Source organism: Nannospalax galili, unplaced genomic scaffold (assembly GCF_000622305.1).
Source record: "Nannospalax galili isolate Female #2095 unplaced genomic scaffold, S.galili_v1.0 scaffold441, whole genome shotgun sequence".
Taxonomy (NCBI): Eukaryota; Metazoa; Chordata; class Mammalia; order Rodentia; family Spalacidae; genus Nannospalax; species Nannospalax galili.
In genome coordinates this window covers 7,164,926-7,188,430 of record NW_008348089.1, presented here as the reverse complement: position 1 = coordinate 7,188,430, position 23,505 = coordinate 7,164,926, and the positions used below count along the sequence as shown (strand labels likewise).

Genomic DNA, 23,505 nt, shown 5'->3' with positions numbered 1-23,505 from the left:
TTTATTGCACTTGTTTTAAATTCACAAAGCCAAGGCATTAAACTGATTCTGCTGTCTGCCATGACATATACTTTCCTCCTCATCTTGTGTGAGTTGAGCTGCTTTCACGTGTGAGGGATCTGATCAGTGAAAGCCACACATTGTTTGGAAAGTTACAGTTAAGCATCCAGATAGTCAAAGGAGATTATTCCTGGATCCCATCTTTACACTGAAGAACTTTCTCATCTCAAGCAAATGAACAGTTCTATTTTGTTCCTTACAGTGAGAGCAAACAGTAAGCAGATTCTGCGTTTTCATTTTACCCATTAAAGGCTGACATTCTTTCATTACTTTTCTGTTTCTTGACATGGTTACTATAAACGTATACATTGTATTTTAAGTGCTAGAAATTGACAAGTGCTAATGCAGACCAGACGGGTAAGTGAACTAACTTCTGTGTTTCCATGTCTTCTCTTTTATAATTATGAAGCTGTAATTTAAAATTGTATTGTTTAGGAAGAAATGCTAAAAGTCAGTGTGCAGGAAGGAATGAGTTAAGCACCGAAGCAGGCATCTCAGCCCGCTGATTGCCTGCTGGGAAAGCCTGACCTCTGCTGGACACAGGCAACATGTCAGGATCTGGGTACGCTGCGGCCACCGTGGGGAAAAGCAGGGCAGGGCAAAGAAATGCGAATGTAGGTGAACTCTTGAAAAATATGCTATCAAAGTTGGACCTTGAAAAGAATATACGTGTGTGTGTGTGTGTGTGTGTGTGTGTACTTCAGTGTACCACTTTTTAACAGTACTATCACTGATTTACAAATTAGAAAATAGGGCTCGCGAGATGGTGCAGCAGTTAAGAGCACTGGCTGCTCTCGCCGAAAACCTGGGGTCAATTCCCAGCACCCAGATGGTGGTTAACAGCCATTTGTAATTCAAGTTCCAGGGGACCTTCTGTCGTCCTCAGGCTTTGCACGACACGGGTGCACTTACCTGCATGCAGGCAAAACACTCATACGCATAAAAATAAAAATTAAAAAATTTAAATTAGAAAATAAATTGCGTTTAAGAAGAGACTCCCTATATATTGTGGGATGGGGACAGGCTAACTCTTCCCTATCATCACGCAGAATATTGTGCATAGTAATTATGCTGCTGGAGGCATCATGTGCTGTTGTCACATGTCACTGAAACGTGATTACAGTCACCATACAGTTCCCGCTCCAGAGAGTAAACTAATAAGGTTTAATCAAAGATTTTAGCTGCAAAAATTGATATACAATGAGTAGTTTCTTCTTAAAACCTGAATTAACTGAAAAATAGTGAATAGTGAACTGAAAAAAATAATGAATTCAAATTTCACTTTAAGTGTAAGAACCATAAAAATTTTGTAAAAGACTGAACCATAATTATAAGAAATATAAAAAGGAAAATGAAACACAAACAGAAATTGTTATTCTATCTGGAAATAAAGCTTTTACTTTGATTAAAAAATAAGTATTAAGTAATCTTTTCCACTGTTATCCAAAACCAAATACAATAAGTCTAGTGTTTTATTAAGTGTGCTCTACCTCGCAAGAGTCTTTTTATTAAAAGTAAACGCATGCTCTCCACTCCCATCACTTCTTTATTTGTACTGAGTATATTTCCCTTGGGACTTCCTACTTATGACTACCAAATGACATGATATTTACTTTTCCAAATTCGGACTTTGATAAAGGACTCCTTTTACTTGGTCTCATCATATAAATAAAATTCTAATAAAATACTTTGTAACCTGTTAGGAATATTTGTATTCATGATTCTTTTTGAATTATTTTTTTCATTATTTTATGTGTACGAGCTTTTTGTCTGCATGTATGGGTGCATTATGTGTGTGCAGTGCCTACAGAGACCAGAAGAGGGCATCAGATTTCCTGGAACTGGAGTTATAGACAGTTGTTATCTATCATGTGGGTCCTGGGAACTGAACCTGGGTCTTCTGCAAGAGAAGTTAGTGCCCTAAATTGGCTGAGCCATCTCTTCAGCCCCAGTGATTCTTAAAACAATAAAGACATTTTTGAATACCATGGTTGTTCTACCCTTTGTCGTTTGAATTGAGCATATTCATATTATAATACCCTTCTGCATTTGTTTTCTGAAATTATTTTTGACTTGAAATATAAAAGCTATAACATTTAAGAGAAGTTTATAGGTTATTGAAAAAAAGCCATACTTGCATATATATTTATGTGTGTGTATATATGTATCTATATATCATATGTGTGTATGTGTGTGTGCTCATAAAATCCCACAAAATTATTTAATTATAACTCACAATGTGTTCTACACATATTAATTCATCTATCCTCACAAAAATTCTGAGAGGTAAATAATACTATTAAACTTACTGCACAAATAAGACAGCCTCATTGAGACATCTTAGTAGGTTTTAGAATCTAAATTTAAAAAGTCTAGTGTTATCATCTGTCTTTGTTGCATAACTGTAGTGCATAGCCACTATGCCACATGACTCTATTTAAGGAAATTATTTCTTGGTTATTATCTTTTGCTTATGCACATGCCCTCCACCCACCTGTCCTTTATTCTGCAATAGATGAACCAAACCTGGCACAGGAATTGAACACTCCTCTTTACTGACTCCCACATATGGAGTTTAGAAAGGAAAATGGAATCTCATCTAGCAAGCAGTCCTTCAGAAATGACCTTGTAGATGTGACTCACAGGGGCCGGAAGAACACGTTTGTGAAAACTATGATTAAAAAAAAAAATCTCTGATCTTTCCTCTTTTTTCCCCTTTGGAGCCGCCTCCCCCTTCTATCTTGTCTTTTTTCTTTCTTTCCCTGATTTTGAAAAGGGTCACTTTGCAGTATAATTTATGCTTTCCATGTTTTTGCATGTGTTTTGCTGGTGTAAAATACAAATAACATAAAATTTTACGATTTTAACCATCTTCGGGTATGTAGTTCTATATTAATTGTTTATATTAATTGTTCTCCAACCATTACCAGCATCAACTTGGACTTCTTCACCATCAAAGAGCTCCCACTTCCTCCCTCCTCCCAGCTCCTAGCAGCCACAGTCTACTCTCTGTCTCCTTGACTTTACTTACTGTAAGGTTCACCATATAAATGGAATCACACAATATTTGTCCTTTGTGGTTAGTTTATTTCATTTAACATAGCATCTTCAAGGTTCCTTCATGCCATAACGTTTTTCAAATTGTTCCTTCTTTTTTATTCATTTTTATATATTAATTTTTATTTTCTTCCTGTCTGATATTGAATAATGTGCCATTTTCTCTGTGTGTGCATATATAGAATACTATATGCTATATATAAACTATAATGTATATTATAGCTTATTTTTCTCTTTATTTACTATGGGCACTTGGGTCGCTTCTGTCTTTGGCTATCATGATGATGGTGCTCTCAGATTTTGCTAGAATGTTAAGGAGAACATTCACTCTGGGCAGTGGAACTTTCTAAAAATCCATACTCTTTCCTAGCTGAAAGCATCTTATCTCTAGGTACTTAATGATTTTACCTTTAAAGAAAATCGAGTTTTTTCTAAAATGGTTTTCCCCTGACAATTAAAAACAAAAATGGGTTTGGGGGGGTTGTTTTGTTTTTTTTTGAGATAGGGTCTCCCTGTAGCCCCAGCTGTCCTGGATCTCACTATGTAGACTAGGCCGGCCTTCAACTCATTGAGATCCACCTGCCTCTGCCTCCTGAGTGCTGGGATCATTTTTCCATTAAGCTTTTATTTTTCTTTAGACATAAACTCTAGTTTTTAGTAATTTATACAAAAATAAGAAGATGTCAATGACATATAACTCAGACTTAAGAACTTGAGATGAAAGAACTGGGTTTAACCTACAGAAATAGTAAACACAAAATTGCATACCTACATTTCCCTACATTTAGGGAAGGCTTTCCTGCTTGTCATCATTGAGTTTTGCTTCATTTTTTTTTTGTGTTTTCTTTGACTGTCTAATCTAAATAAGGGGATGGTAGGAAAGAAAGGTTATTCTATGAAGTCTCCTGCACATAACATCTGCCTTCTGAGAGGGCCATTGGCTTGGTTTGCTGTAGACATTCTGAGTGGTTGTCAGTCAGTGGCTGTCTTCAGGGCTGGGTGTGTTTCTACTGTCCTGTCAATTCCAGTCACATAGCATGAAGATGAAAGTTTAAGCCCCAAGGAATTGCATGACCAGCAGTGTGTTCATCAGTGTTCCAAAGACTTGCATAACTGAACGTCACTGTTTTGATTGCTGTCTTTCATTTCTTAAAGTGCCTATTTCTATGTGGTCACTGTTCAGAGGCAACTTCACTGGTCTGTCTACTCATTTGCAGGATAAAAGCAGATATGATTGGGACGTGATCTGGTCACTCGAAGAAAGTTTTTCTTAATTTAGTCTATTATTGAAAGACTGAGTTTCTAAATGCCAAATAGAAAGCATGGATGATTCCCAATGCCTTTTTGTGTTCCATCGTATGCAAGCGTTTGAGCTGTAAGTCATCATAGAGTGCTTTTCCACCTTCGATTACTGCATTCAACAAGCTAGGTTTTTACTCACAACCAAAGCCTATTTGCCCTAGAGGAAACCTTTTCCCCAATGACATGAAAAAGGCAAAGAATCAATACTAGCGCTTTCAGTGTATGTTGCTGCACAATGCAACAGAGTTATTAATTTTAGAGAGAATTCCAGATACAGCCCCTGGGTGCAAGACTGTGACCCCCCCCCCCCCCGGAGAGTTGAGAGCTTCAAAGTGGTGGCTCTCTGGACCAGTCAGCCTGTGAAGGACAAAGGACTTCTAGATTGGCTGGGATCACTGCATTTGCCTTTAAACTGCCTGTCACTGTTTTTGCCACGCTTAATTTTGTATTTTTAAACCTCTGTTTTCGGATAATTTAGTTTTGAAATTTTATTTACATTTTAACATGCCTTAATGAGCTTATTTCATCAGCAGCAGAAGCCTAATTAGAGTCACACCAGGGGCTTATTTGCTGAGGGTTCCCTGATTTCCCCTGGATCAGAGATTGCTGGTCTGCTTCCTTTGCCACTGGGGTCACAGGGTTGTTTTGGTTGTGACATTGAGAACTGAGAAAAGTCTCTGCAGGTGACATTTCTGTTTCGTATCACAGAGAAAACATATGCTTCCTTTTTGAAATCCCAAGTATGTAGAGATGTTGGCACTATTTTTCTAGGACCCACTCTGTCCTCCTAGTCCTATGATGGATGTTCACATGACAGTCTCATTGCTGTTTTTTGAAGTGTTTAAGATCATCATTCAATTTGCATAAGGAAGGTAGTTAATTGTTTTAAAACTTCCTTTATTGTGCTCCTCTGAATTTTAACGGATTCTTCTCTATTTTTATTTTTTGCTTTTCCCAGTTCTTTTGTTTTTTTTTTTTTTTCTATTTTGCCTCAAGTACCACCATGTTTTAGCAAAATTTGCCAGCGTGTTTTTAAATTTCTTTGAGAAATTTAATGGTGTAAACTTCTCTTCAAAGAGCCTTGACATATTCGGCTTATCTGCTTTATATGGATGTTTTACATGGACATACCTGGAATGACGAAATCACACTAATTAATCAGTTAATTAAGTCACACTAATTAATATACCCCCTACCCCCCCCCCACACACACACGCTATTTTTCTGGAACTTTTGAAGGATGGGCTTCAGTCAGGTTTGACTTTGGGTTTATCTTCTGTGAAGTCACTGAGCATCTTAGATGCTCTTTAAAAATTAAATTTAGAGAGATTTATGTCATTCTCTTTAAGGATTCTAGTCTCACCTTTCCTTAATCCCTTCTCGAACTCTCCTCATGTAACTAACTCAAAGCACTCTGATTTGCATTTACTGATCTTTAAACTGTCTGCCCTGTACTAAGTGTAGCCGTTTCTACCACTCATCTTGGTTTTTGAGCATGATTTCTACAGTGTTCCAACGGCATGCACTTGCCTCAGGGTTGAACGCACACACTGTTTGTTTACCAAGCTAAGTCCATTACTTCTAATCCCAGAATCTGTCTACTTTTTGTTTTGATTTTTCTATTTACTTGAGTTTTGCTGTGTATATTGTCCCTAATTTCAATTTCCACTTTTGCTTTTATTTGTTGTGTCTCATGCTATGCCCCATGGATTCTGTTGCATATCTAGGTTATGCTGCCTGCAACCAAAACACTATGTCCAGCCCTAGATTCACTAAAACCTTCTGTTGACTTTGACTTTGACATTTCTGCCTGTCCCTCATTTTTGGACTCTTCCACCCATTTTCACGGCCTCTTAGGAAGAACCTTGTCTGCATTCCCTTCTATAGGTGTTTTCTTTTGGGGGGACCCACCCTTCTCTGTTGCATGTTGAAAATTGCTCCCATGACTGTGTGGGCCCCTATACAACATCTGGAAACTGTTGTTTCCTGCTTATTAGAAAACACATATATACCACAGAAAAGTATAGCTGAGACTGCTATGCCAGAGACAAAGCTCTATGCAACAGCTTATAGAACAAGCTGGTTTAACTCTTCATATAAAACTTATGTTGTACTTTAAACACCTTGACTTTATAGGTGATCTTGTCATGCTTACACTGGGTTTTCCTAAGAATTAGTCTACTTTGATTTTCCTTTGAGCTAATCTTACACTGCTCTTGTTGGATTCATTCTGAACATTACCCTCACCACATGTTGCTATTGTGAATAGTATAAGTGTTTTTTACTTAGGGGCAAAATTAAATTAATGTGCTATAAACTGTTTTTAAAAAGTGCATGCTGAACTTAATTACATTGCTTAACACTTAAAAATAATTTTCATCTGCAATATTTTGTTTTTATTTACAGTCATTTTATTGGATGCTATATTCTTTTATTTACTTATTTATTGCATGTAGGTAAGTGCACCTGTGTCGTACAATGCCTGTGGAGGACAGAAGAGGCTGTCAGATCCCCTGGAACTGAAGTTATGGACAGTTGTTAGCTGCCATGTGGGTGCTGGGATTCGAACCCGAGTCTTCTGCAAGAACAGCCAGCATTCTTAACCGTTGAGCCATCTTTTCAGCCGTTGGATGCTATATTCTTTTTTAATCTTTACACTATTTTATTTTACTTATTTCTGTCTTTCTACACATTATTCAATTTACTTACTTGATACCATTACCTAAATTAATAGGCCTAGATCTGAGCCTTTGATTATTTTATATAAAGGCAGTCTTGGATTTTCTTCTTATAAATAAATAAAAAGTACAGACTCTAATTTAGTTCTGATTATTTTTATTCTTTATCTTGATCTTATAGTACTTTTTAAATAACTCTCCTTGAGCACAGCAATCAAGCAATGTTCGTTTTCTTTCCTGTATGGATTCTAAAGCTAGTAGATAAACATTTTTGAAAGTATGTTATTGGGGAGCTGAAGAGGAGGTTCAGCAGTGAAGAACACTGACTGTTCTTGTAGAAGACCCAGGTTCAGATCCCAGCACCTGCATGGCAGCTAACAACTGTCATAACTTCAGTCCCAGGGGATCCGACAGCCTCTTCTGTCCTCCACGGGCATTGCACGACGCGGGTGCACTTACCTACATGCAGGCAATATATGCATACACTTAAAATAAAAATGATAATTTTTTTTTAAAAAAGAAAGTATCTTACTGGTATATCAGCAGAATTAGGTAAATTTTTGGGAAAATGATTTTGACAAAAATATTGTGTTCTGACAACATTTTTTTCTAACAGTAATAATTGTTCCCTCAGGAATTGGTGTGCATATGTCCATACCAGGTTATCCCCCACTGTGATACTGGACAATCTTGGCTCTTATGTACCAAATGGGAGAGGACCCTGTGGCTGGAACAGTGCATCCTGTCCTCAAAGGTATGTAATATTTCTGAAAATAGTCACTGTTTGCCTATCCCATGTATATATACACAGCATGACTGGGTGGGCAGTCCCCATATTAAACTAAATATGAGATCTTCAATAAATTAAGATGCTAAAATGTGGTTACTAATAATACTTGTATCCAAAGGCTGTTTTTTGAATCCCATGAGATAAAGCATCCATATATTTACCCTACTGCCTGGAGTGTTGTGAATGTTTAAAGAATGTTAACTTTCTTGCTTTTATAGTCACCATTATTTTAGTTCTGTAATCTAATGAACATGTAAGCTTTGCTCATATTCCAAAATATAGACAACCACTAATTATAAATATGCATTGGAAAACAGCTCTTCCATTGCTTTAATGACCTTGTTATAAATTTTCTTCAAATATATATCTTTACCATTGTCCTAAAATGTAGGGTATGTATACCTTTACTATTGTCCTAAAATGCAGATCTGAGCACTTCACTGGAGATGTTTATAAAGAGCCTGCAATCAAACTAGCACTGCGATTCAAGCCATGAGACTAATGTTATGCAAATTGCCTTACAATGAAGCTAGCACATCCTCAATTGGAACCAATGCACAGTGAGGACACATAAAATCCAGGTGTTTCTTAGTCCCTTGAGGACTAAGGTCTAGAGAGTCGAGCACATCTTAGGGATCTGAGAGTGCCAGGCCGCAGCTCTGCTATCAGCCTTTATTCCCTTTGTGACAATTTCTTTGTCAACCAAGACAGAAAGAACACATTGTTAATCTTTAGTAATGGAAACATTACCACAGCAACTCTTATGGATTGTCCTTCTGGGTTCAAGGTGAGCTCATTTTCTGCCCTCCCCCAAACCAGTTTATCTTTACTCTGATCTCTTTCAAATGGATGGTTCTATTCATTCACATTTCAGTGTGTATACAGTATTTGATTTTTTTTTTCTCTTATTGTATCTGAACTACATACAACAGGTAGCCAATTTGCTACAGCAGGAACACTCCTCCTCCCAGGGCGATTCAACCGAATTGGCTAGGGATGATATTTCATTCAACAGTTATTTACGGGATGTATCTTATTGAAATAAACACAAGTGAATGATGTAATGTGCTTTTAGAGAAGGAAAGAATTTTACAACTCATTTTTCCATTGAGGAATAACCCCTAACATTCTAGATTACCTGTCATGTTACAGCAGAAACTGAAATGCAAGTATCCCAAAGTCCCTTCCATTTTCATGCATTTCCTCCACCTTCCTTGCACTCAGGAGGGTCTCAGACAGGACACAAGGGATGGCTGGTAAATTCCAGGACGGTGGGCCTGACTCATACAAGCTAGGTTGAAATTCCAGTTCCATTAATTTTAGATATGTTTGGACAAGTTGTTTTATCTCTCTCTTCTTCTGGTTCCTCGGTAGATCAGAAGTAATATGGTGATCATGCACAACTCCGCCTACCTGTTTCATATAGCCATTTGGTAAATATCATCTATATATTGAAGTCTTATAGATAGGAATAATATGGCTACATTATACTTGTAACAAATTCACATACACAGATCCTGTAATTTAGTGCCATTCACTAATTATACCAGTTGTATTCAAATGCTGTAGTTTATTCATTTTTCCTTCTGTGATTTCATCTCAGAAATAATATTTTCTCACATTTGATGCCTTCTCTCTCTCACTCTCTCTCTGTCTCTCTCTCTCCTTTCTCTCTGAAATACTATATGAGATGAGAAGTAGATAGTATAATTTTAAAACTGGGAAAATGGGAACCCATAGGTTGAGATGGCAGCAATTATTCTAATTCTAATTTAATCACTAATGTCTAACCTATTTCAGGTGCTTTGTTATTTATCTGCAGAAAATAGAGATATTTTAGCTATAAACATTTAGTAAATAATAAAACAGAAATAGAAAATTTATTCTCATGTGTATGACACTTAAACATTGAAATTAAAGTAAGTTTTAACATTGATTTAGCTAGAAAGCATTAAACAAGGAAAATGTGTTTTCCTTGTAGTGGTAGGTATTAATTTAAAATACTGATAGTAAAACCACTAAGCTTTTTGTCATATATTCAAAGATACTGTGTTGACTACTTTTAATATAATATTGATGGTAATGTTTATGGTTATAATAATGCCAATTAACACTAAATGCTTATTATATAGTTCATGTATTATTCCAAATATTTTGAATTTATGATTCGATACTATCATAATAATAATAATTGTGTCCCAATTGCTTTCATCTCCAGATCGCAGAAGACACCCAGTGCTGTTTATAAGATGCAGCATAAGATTGTTACCTCATTAGAATGGAAGTGCTGTCCTGGGTACAGTGGCCCAACGTGTCAGCTCACAGGTATGCTCCAGTATGACAACATGACATCATTCAGCACAGGATGATCCTAAGAAATTGATAAATAAGTCATTGATTCCAGTGAAGCAAATCTGAACCAAGGAAAAGCAACAGGAAGCCAATTGCAGGACTGTTGCTTGTTTATTTATTTATTTATTTATTTATTTATTTATTTATTTATTTGGTCTTTTTGAGACAGGGTCTCCCTGTAGCCCCAGCTGTCCTGGAACTCACTAGGTAGACCAGGCTGGCCTTGAACTCACAGAGATCCGCCTGCCTCTGCCTCCTGAGTGCTGGGATTAAAGGCGTGCGCCACCGCGCCCGGACTGTTGTATTTTTTAAAAGAGCTTCTTGATTTGGTATAATCTAAAATTTCATCAATTGTCCTTTAGCTTCTCCCCTCACCTTTATGCTGGTTTTATGAAATGAGTAAAGGCGTACTATCTTGATTATTCTTTTTTTTTTTTTCTTTTCTCTGTGTGTGTGTGTGTGTGTGTGTGTGTGTGTGTGTGTGTGTTCTCGCTTTGTAGACCAGGCTGGCTTTGATCTTACAGAGATCTGCCTGCTTCCCAAGTGCTGGGATTAAAGGCATGAGCCACCATGCCCAGCTCTCTACTTACTTATTCTCAACTAAAAAGTACAAGACTGTTTTATTGAGATATGAAATTTAATTTTATATTTTAAATAAATTTTTATTAGAAGTAAACCCCATATAAAAAAATTACACAACCTTTTATCTTTGTTCCAGTTCAGCTACTTCAAATAATGTTCATGAATGAAATTTGAGATTAAAGAATATGCCATGTATTCTAGGAATAATTCATTGTTTGTTTGTTTTCACCTTAATGGAGTCAATTTTTTCAACCGAGATTTTAAGGATTTTTCTGGTTGTAAGGCTGATCAAACGCACAGGAAACTGCTGTGGTCTAACCTCCATGCAACTATTATTTTGCTTTAGCTTTAAACAGATTTTCTTTGAAAAATAAGATATGGCACCAACATACATATTTTAAATGAATGAATATTACAAGAAAAGCCATTAGCAGTGGTGGGGAATTCAATCAACAGCATAGGAGATTGTGATTAAAAATTAATGTAACTGTGAAGAAACCATTATGAGTCACATTATGAAAAGGAAATTCTAATATACAAGCACTAGGAATCCTGCAGTTCAGTTAGGGATGCTGTTCACGGCCTGCAGCCCATGCAGAGAGAATTTGCGGGAAAAGTCCCTGGCAATGCTCCTTTTTCTGGTCTGATTTAAATTTCAGAAATGATAGAAATTCCAATGTATGGTCAGAGTGTAGCATGAATATTTCACCTTACAACAAGGGAAACTAAACTTTTAAAGGAAGCACCATCTATACTGGAAATATTCAGAAATGAGGTAATACAGAATATTGTAATGTTTCATGAGATGTACAAATATGTTCACAGCATAGAAGTCTGTTTCTTATCTGCATTTCTTATAAATTATTCAAAGTTTACAACATTATTTAGAATTATGTTTTAGATATTTGTTTCTCTTCAAACATGAAAAAGGATATTTTGAGAAACCCATGGTTATTTCTTGAAGAGTCAAGTATTTGATTGCAAAATGCTTTTTATAAAACGCAGGTTGTTCAAAGTCCCAGCGCAGACACGGAGAAGTGGATAAGAAACCCTAACCCAACCTAGGGAACTTTTGGCAACTGATGGCTGCTGGGAGGAGGCAAAACAGTGTCTTGTAGGGTTGGAACTCTTCATGGGTCCATTGACTAGATTAACACTGAAGGACATTGGGGGACATGGATCATATGCCATAGGCTATGTTATTAATGTAAAAGAGTTCATTGAATTGGGCAATGGGCAGTGGAGGGAGGTGTGGAAAGGGGAATGGATCTAAATATCATCAAAATATATTGTATGAAAATTTAAAAAAATTCAATAAAAAATGCAAAAAAGTAATGAAATGTAGGTTGGTATTACATACCTCACTGCACAGAATGGCTGACTCTAGGCCACAGGAAGCAAAGCAGGCAGGATGTTAAAGCATGTCTTGGGCCCAACTGCTGAAAACTGGGTTTGCTCCATATCTCAGCCTTTTGCACTTGATAATCAGTCCATTTTTAAAATATTTATTAATTTTATTTTATGTCTAATTGTGTATTCTGTGCATGTATGTAAGTGCACCTGTGTCATGCAATGCCCACTGAGATCAGAAAAGGGTGGTGAATCCCCTGGAACTGGAGTTACAGAGGGTTGTTAGCCACCATATGGGTTCTGGGAATCAAATCCTGATTCTCTGCAAGAGCAGCCAGTGCTGTTAAACACTGAGCCATGTCTCCAGCCCAGCATCTGTGTAGGAAAAAAAAAAAAAAAAGTGTAATAGAACTCCAGTTGGAAAAAAAAAAAAAAAAAGTGTAATAGAACTCCAGTATGGTAAATATACCCATAAGAAATAAAATCATTTGATAATTTTGAATATTTGTTCTGAACTCTCATTCCCTGCTTGTGGGTATTGTCAAGTGTTTAAATAGTTTATTTTCTATTGTTAATGGCATCTCAGAGTCAAACTGGGGGCTACCTATAGATTATCTTTAACAGTATATTTGAAGAAAATTGGTATTTTAATACAGATTGGCCAAAAAAAAGAAAAAAGAAAAAAAAAAAAAAAACCCTAGAAAAGCTCCGGTGATGACCTCCTGTCATAGACACCTAATTAAAGCTACTCAAAAAGCTGGTGTCAGTTGATTAAGCTGTTATGGGAGACACCTTCCCTATTGAAATCTATGAGGGAATAACACTTGAATGGCAGGTCGCCCAATTAGGCCCTCATACAATCAATTCTAATGTGGCGTTGATTCCAAAATAATGTCACGTTGCTCAGACAGAACCTTAGCCATTTTCTTCTGACTTTTATTGCAGTCCATAAAACAGTTCAATTTTTTATAAGCGCAGTTGATGCTGGTAGCTTCGAGAGCTACTGCGCCATCTCATCCCTGAACCACCTTTCATCAGCTCACCCCGTTTCTTCCATCTTCACAGTTTCCCTTTCTGATGTCTACCAAGCTCCCCCAACCCCCACCCTAGTCCTAGTTCTATCAAACTTGATAAATTTGCCACCAGTCTCCCATTCTTATACAGTAGAGCAATTTGTCCCCTTTAAGAATAAAGTGTTTGACAGCCATGTCCATGCTGCCTCCGGTGGCAGGCTGCCTCAAATATGCCAGGAATAATTAGACTGCTCCACTCTTTAAGCCTCTTGTGGGTCCTTTACAGTTTGGTTATGTGGGTGCCATGAAAATCATTTCAGGGCATTCCAAGTGTCAGAAGATTATTATCCACAGAAAATGTGTAAAGGACCACACACACTTTATAAATCCTTGCTTCCCAAACAAATTTCTTCTCCATTAACAAAATTAATTTCATAATGTGAATATAATAATTTCATTTTAATTTAGATTCCTGTAGGGAAATTATATATATAAGACACAGCAGTAGATCAAGAAAAAGTAGAATTGTCAGCAACTGAATTGCCTTCCTCTTCCTTCCCTGAACTTATCCTCCCCACCCCTTTTGTCTTTTTGAGACAGGATCTCCCTGTAGCCCCAGCTGGGCTGGAACTCACTTTGTAGACCAGGTTGGGCTCAAACTCACAGAGATCTGCCTGCCTCTGCCTCCTGAGTTGCTGGGCTTACAGGTGTGGGGAAACTGAAGTTAGGGATAGTTGTTAGTCACCTTGTGGGTAGTGGGAACAGAACCCTGATCTTCTGCAAGGGCGGTCAGTGCTCTGCAGCCCCAGTTGCTCCTTTTCTCCCCTTTTCTTTCTGATTACCAAGAAGCAGCTGCTCATCTAAACCCATGGGGAAGTTCCTCTGGTTTCTGTTCACCATAGGATTACCAGCTGTGCAATCCTATAGATAATCAAAACACTAGAATTCTACTGGTAAATAACCTATTGAAATAGTAGCTATAAAATCAAATGGAACTCAATTTTTAAAAAATTTGCCAGATGCTTACCTTTTAGAAAAAAAGAGCACTAGGTCTAGCATCAAAGTAATAGATGTGCCTATTGGGGTCCCAAACCTTGCCTTTTGGAAGTGACTTATTTTATTTTGTGATAGGATGTTAGAGACATTTTCCCACTTAAACTTTCTGATAATACTTGCAGTTATGTGCCTCTCCAGTAGATGTCTCTAAAATATGCTGAAGTGGAACAGGAAATTATGACTTCTTAAGATATCATAAAGGAAAGGAATTTAAATTCAAATGGTGATGAATAAAACCTTTTTGAAAATCTCTTAAAAATTGCACTCCACCCAGTTTTTCCATAGCAGCAATTGAACTGTCTTCTTCTCCCTTCTCTGAGAGTATCTAACTCCTTTTTTAAAAAAAACATTTATTTTTATTTTATGTGTATGAGTGTTTTGATTGCGTGTATGTCAGTGCACCACGAACACGCAACGCTCACACAGGCCATATTATAACATTGCATTTTATAAAATCTAGCAAACAGTAACAAATATTGAAAAGATGTGTGCTATGCAGATACTGATTAAGCTAACTCCTGTGGTATGTTATAAAAATATGACAAATATTTTGTTTTACAAGTGTGAGATAATTCAACAACTTACAAAACAGCTGGTAGTACTAACATTTTTAATTTGGAGTTCCTGCAGTAAGTGTATTTTAAAATACATTCCAAATAAATTTAGCTGAAATTTACAGCATTTAGAAGAGGAAAAATCTGTTTGCTATATTTCAACGAAACTAGCTCTTCCCTAGGAAGCATGTTATGCTCTGTGAGTATCTTACTCCATCACATTATAATGCATTTAGCATGAGCTACCTTCCTCACCTTACCAAGCACCCACCTACAGGTTTTACCTGACCCTTGGGATTAACTGGAAGTGTCTCTTGTCAAGACACACTGGAAGGTTTTCTGAAATTGAGCAGGAGAGAGCTGAGTATTGTCACCTTTAATGACTTCCTCCATATGGCTCAAAGGCTTGAAAGGAAAAAAGAAAGAAAGAAAGAAAGAAAGAAAGAAAGAAAGAAAGAAAGAAAGAAAGAAAGAAAGAAAGAAAGAAAGAAAGAAAACTTGCAATAAAACCTGCCTAATTAAAGAGAAAAACAAAAAACAAACAAAAACACTTAATAAGAAAGCCGTTGTACTTGACAGCTGCCTGCCGGCCTGGCCCCTAAGTCCTTGATCAGTCAGGGCAGAGTTTGTATTGTAGAGGGAAACAGATAAGACAAAAGGAAGTCCCATTCAAAACATGCCTTGCCATTTAAAGATATGAATTACACCCTGATCTTTACAACTTTAAATAAATGCTTTTTCAGTCCCGCACCTATCACTTAAAGAAAGAAGACCAGGAAAAGAGACTTAGAAATCTGCACTCTACAGAGCGAGGCAAGGGTCTGTGTTGGATGAAAGAGAAGATGGATACCTTGGGATAAAAACCTAGGGTCTGTTGCAGTCCTTGTGCTTAAAAATACATTTGGGGAGACAGAAAGCTTGCTAAATGAAAAAATAAAAGAACATCCATCAACTCGGCCCTTTATCATAGAAGAGTAACAGACTGTTCTTCCAGAGATCCTATCAGCTCTCTGCAGCCACTGCTTAGACTCCTGGGCTATAAATTAGAGTGAATGCAAGCATTGAACTCCAGTTGACAAACACAGCTAGGAAAAGATAACACAAAGTACTGAATTTGTAAAACAGGCATTTCAAGTTTCTAACAGCCTTGGCAGAGACCCCATCTAATGAATTCCAGAGCAGAGAGGTTCATGCGACATTGGGTACCAAGGATCTTTGCGTGACGTTAAAACCCCTACAATTTGGAGAGCAATTTTCCTACCTGGTTCATTTGGATTTTTACACGCACAAGCTCTTTTTCTTCCTATGGTCTAGCTCCAGAAAGCAAGCAATAAGGAAATGGAAGGACCACGGTCATCCTGTTAAACCGGCAAGCTCTTCCTGTGACCAGTATTTACACGGTTTGTAGTCTGGATCGTTCTTGCTGCTTAGAAAGACAGGGAGGGGAGTGAGGTGGGATTTCCCAGGGAAGAGTTATCTTGCTTTACTCCAGTGGTTTCCAAACTTTAGAATCACCTGGAGAACTTGTTAAAAGAGATTGCTGTCCCACCCCAGAGCTTCTTAAATTAGCAGGTTTAGGGTGAGGGTCTGAAGCTGCAGGTTCAAAAGTTCCATGGGAATGTTGGCAGGGCCAGTGCAGAGACCAATTTGAGAAATATTACTCTTTAGCTATATGCTTGAGTGAACTGAAATGCAAATTGCCAGAAAAACACTTTATTATCCTAGCCAGGAAGGAGCCTTGACAGGAAAGTTACACAGTTATTTCATAGACACATTTTATAAATTGATTTGAATTTACAACTTAAGAACCTTAGTGCTAAGGCTTAGCAGAGGATTAACACTTTTCCCTTCCAACCTTCATCTCTCTAAGCTCTGCATTGTTTTCTTCCATCGCTAAATAACTCACCAGTTACAGTGGAGGGGACATCAAAACAAACTATACACAAGTGGAAATTCATTGATTTAGCTCAATTCCTTGATGAACAGGATTCAAAAAATTCAAATGCAAAATTCAATCTAACAATGGAAAAGGACCCAAATTAATCAAATACAGTACAGTGTGTAGGGAGTAGGAAAGCTTTAGGGTTATCATCAAAGTCACCTGTGCCTTAAGAAAGTGGTTAGTTTGTACCCACGGCAGGTAGAGTTCCACTGGCACAAAATTTCATAGATGGAGAACCTTACCTAGACACCAAACATGTATTTGCACAAGTCTTATGTGCAGACGTCAATGAATAAATAGGTTCATTCAAAGTCTGTAAATTAAAGACATACTGTTTTAGATGTCCAACATTTTAAGTAAATCTTTTTCAAATTTGTTTTTCCTAGTGACACATTATATTACCATTTAAAATGTTGCTGCATTTGTCAGAAATGGGATTCCTTGAAAATAGATATAAGAATTTCCGTTTTTGAGGAATGTCACTGGCTTTATAGGCTGATCACCTTGTTATACTCCTATAGTAGTTTACTTTTACTTTTAGTCTTTCAGAGGCCATGTATTTTTTAAAAATCTGGGAACAACCCATTTAAATAGCACTATTAATTAAACAGCTGATTTTGGTCCAAGGAGCATAGCTTTCATTCATTTCCAGTGGTCAGCAGATGGAAATCGCACTGTTAAGCAATCAATCCACTTACAAGGCTGCTTGCTGTCACATTAAACACAATGGATTGTGATGTCTATCCAATTACTCAGTCTGTTTACATCTGGTAAGACTATATCCATTTCTCACATACGGAAATTTTGAATAATTTCATTATTTTTTCCCAGGCAGAATTAGAGGTCTGACTTCTAACTCCATGGTGATATATGCTGTCTTACGGATAGGGTGGACCAGCTTCCTCTGCAAGTCAGCCTCATCACCACGCTTCAGTAAACAGGAAAATGAATGTCAGCCTCGTTATCACTCAGGACTGGAAAACATGAGCCCTTCCAACACTTAACACTTTGTCCTCTCTCTGCTCTGTCTAGCCCAAGAGCAGCAGCAACTGACACACAGAAGCCAGGCTGAAAGTCACACAGCCGTTGATGGAGGAACAGCCGAGCAGCCCCAGCAACATCAAGACTGTGGTGACCCAGGTCCTAGACTGTAATTGCTATCATCTCAAACCTAATTATTGTCAACATTGTTTATTTTGACTTCCAAACAAACAATCCCTTGACCGTCAAATATGCCATTAGTGGCACATTAACAAACCTCTCAATTCTTTTCTCTTGTTAGATGTTTGAGTTGCAGGTTCCCAGGTGAAAGGAATTGCATAAAGTCTTGAATGGCCATGTGCAAACACAGGAAAGTAAAAATACTGCAATACCGCAACCTGAGGGACAGAACAGTTTTCCAAAATCAAGACAAATTTTTGTCTTGCAAATAGTGCAATCACTAGTGTCTTGATGGAGAAGGAGCAGGATGAGAAGGTTCTCTGATTTTGCTGATAGAGACCAGGAAAGGGTGCTGATAACTGACTGAAGAAAAGTTATTTATGCCTAAGATTTTATGTTGATCTTAGTAATATGCTTGGCATAGATTTTGGTAACCAAAACATGATACTCAACTGAGAAATGGGATTTAATGAGCTTGCTTTTAAAATGATCCCAGGAGAACAGCTTAAGAGAAATAAGCTAGACTTTGAAAGACAAATGTCACATTTCCTTTTATATGTGGAACATTTTATATATATATATATGCATATATACATACATGCATACAGACATATGAGAGAGAGAGAGAGAGAGAGAGAGAGAGAGGAAGAGGGAGAACACAGGAGGCATAAAAGCAGAAAGGGGCACTCATTTTGGGGAAAGAAAACCCTAAGAGGGAAAGTGGGACCAACAGGTAACAGAGGGTGAATACAAGAAAATATGGTGATATGTATATTTAGGAAAATGCCATGATAAAATCAATTTTGTATGCTAACTCAACAAATTGACTTTTAAATGTGAATGCAAATGATTATACCTTAGAAACTGGCCTGTAATTTATACTGTGATTCAATATCTAAAATGCTGGCAACTTTTTGAATACAAAATGCGTGTGTAAAGGGGTAGAGAGAATCAGTACTCTACAAAGTGATTCAGTCTGAATTTGGAGTCTATCTGTCTTTATGGAATACCTTAGGACACAGTAAGCACTCAGCTAAAACCTCAGCTGCCTACAGATGTACAGCTGCACACAGTACCTGGGCATAGGATATAGGGGCAGAGATAAGCCACTAGTTCTATGACCTCAAGCCAGCTATTTTGGTTTCCCAGTGACAATAACTCTCTTTAAGATTAGAAGAATACATTCTGGGGAAACTAAAAATGTAGAACGCAGAGAGATTATAACACCTTTGTGACCATCTTCCCTTAAATAGACTCATCATAACTTACGTATTTCTAGTCTAATTTTCAAAACCTTTAGTACAAATATGGTTTACTTGAATTTCCTTTAAACATCACAAATTCTGACAGTTTTTAATAGCTTAAATTCTCTCTCACATACAGCCGTGATACAAAAACTGACAGATCAAATGAACCACCAGGCAGGTAAACTGAGTCTTCTGCAGAAGGAGGTTGACAATGTTTCCCTGGCTGTGGGCGCTGTAAGGAATGCATACTTCTCTCTTGAAGAGAAAATTGGTGAAGAAAAAGACATGGAATTCCGATCTTTTCTAAAAGGTAAACATAAAAGAAATTAAATTATTCTTTCAGTTATGAAAAAACAAATACTGATTGACCTTTTCCCCCATCATTAAAATCTTTGTTTAGATAGGGTAGTATGGAAATCAGCATTTTTGAATGAGATATTTTAAAATGATTCATCTTCAAAATAATTGGAAGTACCATATTGAGATTATTTTACCATATACCTGTATGGCTGGCATTTTGTGCCTACTTACAACATCGCTGGTATTAACCACAGTCAGAATGGGTTCACATGTCCATCAAGGTGATACCACATTCAAAGATAGTCACGAAGGGAATATTTTCAAGCAACTAGAAGCACCATTTTCCCAATCTTATTGAGGATGTTGAGGATAAATTTGAAGTGACTGTTTTCAAAATTGTCATGACACGTAATCAATAAAATATATCCTAAAATATTTCAGTTCAAATAAACCATAATATTACAAATTGGATTAAGCTCTTTCTGATTTTTTTGATTTTAGAATAACTGTCTTACAGCAGGCTGTGCCCCTGTCTGGAGGCTCTGTGCAATGATGATCCAATTCCTGCTGATGCATCTTGCGGGAAGCAGTGGTTTTCTTGCAGTTGTGAGACTGGGGTCCCTGTTTTCTTGCTCTCTGTAAACTTGGAGCCTACTGGCAGGCAATAGAGGCCACTGCATTTCTTGGCTCATGATTGTCAAGCCAATTACCGTGTTTTTGAGTCCCTGTGATGACAACTTCCTGGGCCAGTCTTCTGCCTTCCTCTTCCAATTTTAAAGACCCACATGATTTGAGGAAGCCTGGATATATCAAGACTACCTCCTCACTTCAAGGTGTTTAAACTCATTCAAAAGTATTTGGAACTGAGATGTGGACTTTCAGGGAAAGGGCTGGCTGCTCCTCAGTCTGCTGCCCAGCAAGATGTAGAGGAACAGAAAGCGCTGGCCTGAGTGAGTTGTTTGTGTATTGAGGTGTGCCACAAACCTAGGGAAAGGGAATGGACACTTTTAGGAAGAGAAACCACCTTCAACTGCGCAGTGAAAGATGAGCTATTAACTAGGCAAGGCACTTGCAGGCAGGGCTTGGATATGCCAGGCAATTAGACTGGTTACTAAGAGTATCTCACCTCATTGGGGCATGTGTTATGCGTCCAAGTCTCAGGTTTCCGGGTCCCGTGGACTTTGCTTTATTCATAAATTATGTCTTACTATGTATACCCATTTCTTTCATTCACAAGGTAACTTTTCTGTGTTGTGCTTCATAGTTTTAACAGATGAGTAGGTGAGGATTTGACATATTGTCTTCCTGTCCAGACTGACACTGTTATGCCTCAACAGCAACAAGATTTTTATTAGCTTGTATTCATTATACAAAATAATGAATTTTATTATGCCTTTTTCATATATAATTGATGCTATCCCACTGAAAGACTGTCTGACATGTATCTGTTATGGCCCAAATCACCAGTGCCAACCATGAGAGAGAGAGATTTTTCCCTAAAGTAATAACAGGAAAACGAATCAAATTCACATACTACGTAATTGAGTGTAACCACCTCAATGAAATTAGTCAGCCAAATTTGGTTACCAAGGCCTGAGAGAAGTATAGGTTTTTGTAAGCTATTTTTTTGTGACCAACTTGCCTACTAAAAATTCTATCAATAATATAAGAAAAAACACAAACTTGCAGCAGAAGTAATGAAAATTCCCATTCAGTAGGAGGAACTCATTGTGTCCTGAGCAAGATCATTAATTATGGAAGCAGAGGGCTTTGTGTACAGTAACTGTTCTTAGAGGAAATAGAAACAACCTCCCACTCCACAGTGCTGCCCTGGCCAGGGAAGACCACAGCTTCCTCCCTCTGCTTTACACCCAAGATATCTAGTTCTCTTCCAGCAGCCTTATATATGGTTGAGAATTAAATTCAACACCATAAAAGATAGTTGAATGTTCTGGAAGGCCCACCCCCAACCTAGAGCATGCAATTATGCCTTACATCAAAATGTCTAAGCTACCAAATACAACGTTATCTTTTTAAGAAAAGAATATTTAGGTTACATAAAACAGAGTTAAACACAGTTTAAGAGCTGGAGAGATGGCTCAGTGGTTAAGAGCCCTGTATGCTCTTGTAGTGGACCCAGGCTCGATTCTCAGCACCCACATGGAGACTAACAACTGTCCATAACTCCAGTTCCAGGGGAATTCAATGACCCCTTCTGACCTCCGCCAGCGTTTCATGACACAGGTGCACTTACATACATCCAGGCAATACACTCATACACATAAAATAAAAATAATGTAAAAAGAATACAATTTAAAGAGGTGCCCACACAGGTACTAACATAAGGCAAGTTGCTATGCTTTGCAAAATCAGATACTTATATGTTTGTTTCTTTGCTAACAAGTTGTACAAACCTATCTGAAAAGCTTTTTATCACTAAACACCATTTGAGTTAATCGAATATCTTTTCAAACACTGCTCTGATTTTGCCCTTTTCCCAGTGATTTTTTTCATGAATATTTTAAAGAGTGGAAAGCGAGGGAGCCAAATACATTTTCATCCCCCAGCCCCAATTTCTTTGAGCAGGATTTGGTACTGAATGCTATCCATGTACAGTGTTTCTAACCTGGCAGTCTCGTTATGAGCAGAAGTTAAACCTCTACATTTTCTGTAGTTAGCTAGTTCAATAAAGCTTGAATTTTATTTTTCCTTTTTAATCTTTACAAACGTGAATTTTTCAAAGAATAAGTTTTGAATAACTTCAAAGAATGTCTTATTTTCACTATTAAATATATTTGATTATGCTCTATCAAGTTTTGGATGCTGTGAGAATTAAACATAATTTTGAACTTCTACTCTTATCTCTGTTTCTACTAGGTGTAGAAAAAGCACAAAAATATCCTTTTTCTTAATTTAGCAAATAGATCTTTACAGAATAAATTTCTAGGAACATGTTTTTCTGTGTAAACAACCACCCACATTTTACAGAATTTTTTTGAACAAATAATTAACATCAAGATGTTTAGGCAGTACATCATTCTTTTAGAATTTTTCTTTAACAATACTTTTTATGTTGTCTTCTTGTGTATTAAGTACTTTTAAAAACATGTTTGTGAAATAGAGACAGCAGAGCTTATTCACCATCCATCCTGCAATGATCTTTGTGACCTGGCTGCACAGTAGCCTAATGCCTGTGGTGATATCCCATCGCACAGCCCTAAGCTTGAAAATCCTTTGTGTTGTGGGGCTTGTATCTCACACTCTGATCATCATTGTGCTCTTGTAAAATTTTAATGGATTTGTCTTACATTTCTATATGCTTTAAAGCTAGATTCTGTAAGTATATTTCAAGTACATGTCTTCCTTCCTGCCTGTCATTTCTGTATGAGACAGGTTTTTTTTTGTACATTTTCAAATATTCACTTTCTCCTTAAATCATTTGGGATAGTCCAATGCCATTTTCCTTTTTCCCTCTTCCTCCTCCTCCGGCCCCTCCTCCTCAACCCCGTCTCTTCCCCTCCTCATTCTCCCCCTCCTCCTCTTCCTCCCCCTCCCCTTCTCCATCCCTCTGCTGCTCCTCTTTTTGCCCTCTTCCCTCCACCTTTCCTCCCATCTCCTTTCTTTACTGTTTCATCACAATCTTGGCACATGATCAGCATGTTTCTTCATGATGAAGAACTACAGCATGTTCATTACTGTCAAATTTATACTTTCCAAAGTTAATGTCATAAGCAGACCTTGAATTCTTCTTTTGAGTTTCACTCATGTGGTAAAAGTTCTTTATTTCATTACTGAATTGTTACTGTAAGTCATGGCTAAGTTTTGTGAATATTTATATTTTCCTTCAATTCAGTAGACATTTTCTCTGAGATTTATTAGCTTTATATGAATTCACAGTATAAATTCTGAACCTAATTACTAGACACCTAACGGCACAGTCCTGAGGTGACAACAGGTATTTACTCAGACAAAAAGCCCAGCATCATTTATTTTCCTTCACAACTAGAGTTGGGATTCCTATATAATAAACAGATTATTCCCTCCTCCTCCTCTCCCTCCCC

General features: G+C 37.4%; 1 protein-coding gene across 1 annotated transcript in view; it reads left to right on the top strand.

Moving 5' to 3' along the window:
• Mmrn1 (multimerin 1) overlaps positions 1-23,505 on the top strand; it is a 45,864-nt gene that overhangs the window by 6,173 nt on the left and 16,186 nt on the right. The window contains exons 2-5 of the mRNA XM_008844627.2: positions 7,732-7,851; positions 10,106-10,212; positions 17,769-17,876; positions 19,281-19,454. Coding sequence (XP_008842849.1) covers positions 7,732-7,851; positions 10,106-10,212; positions 17,769-17,876; positions 19,281-19,454 — 509 coding nt within the window. The remainder of the gene's footprint in view (positions 1-7,731; positions 7,852-10,105; positions 10,213-17,768; positions 17,877-19,280; positions 19,455-23,505) is intronic.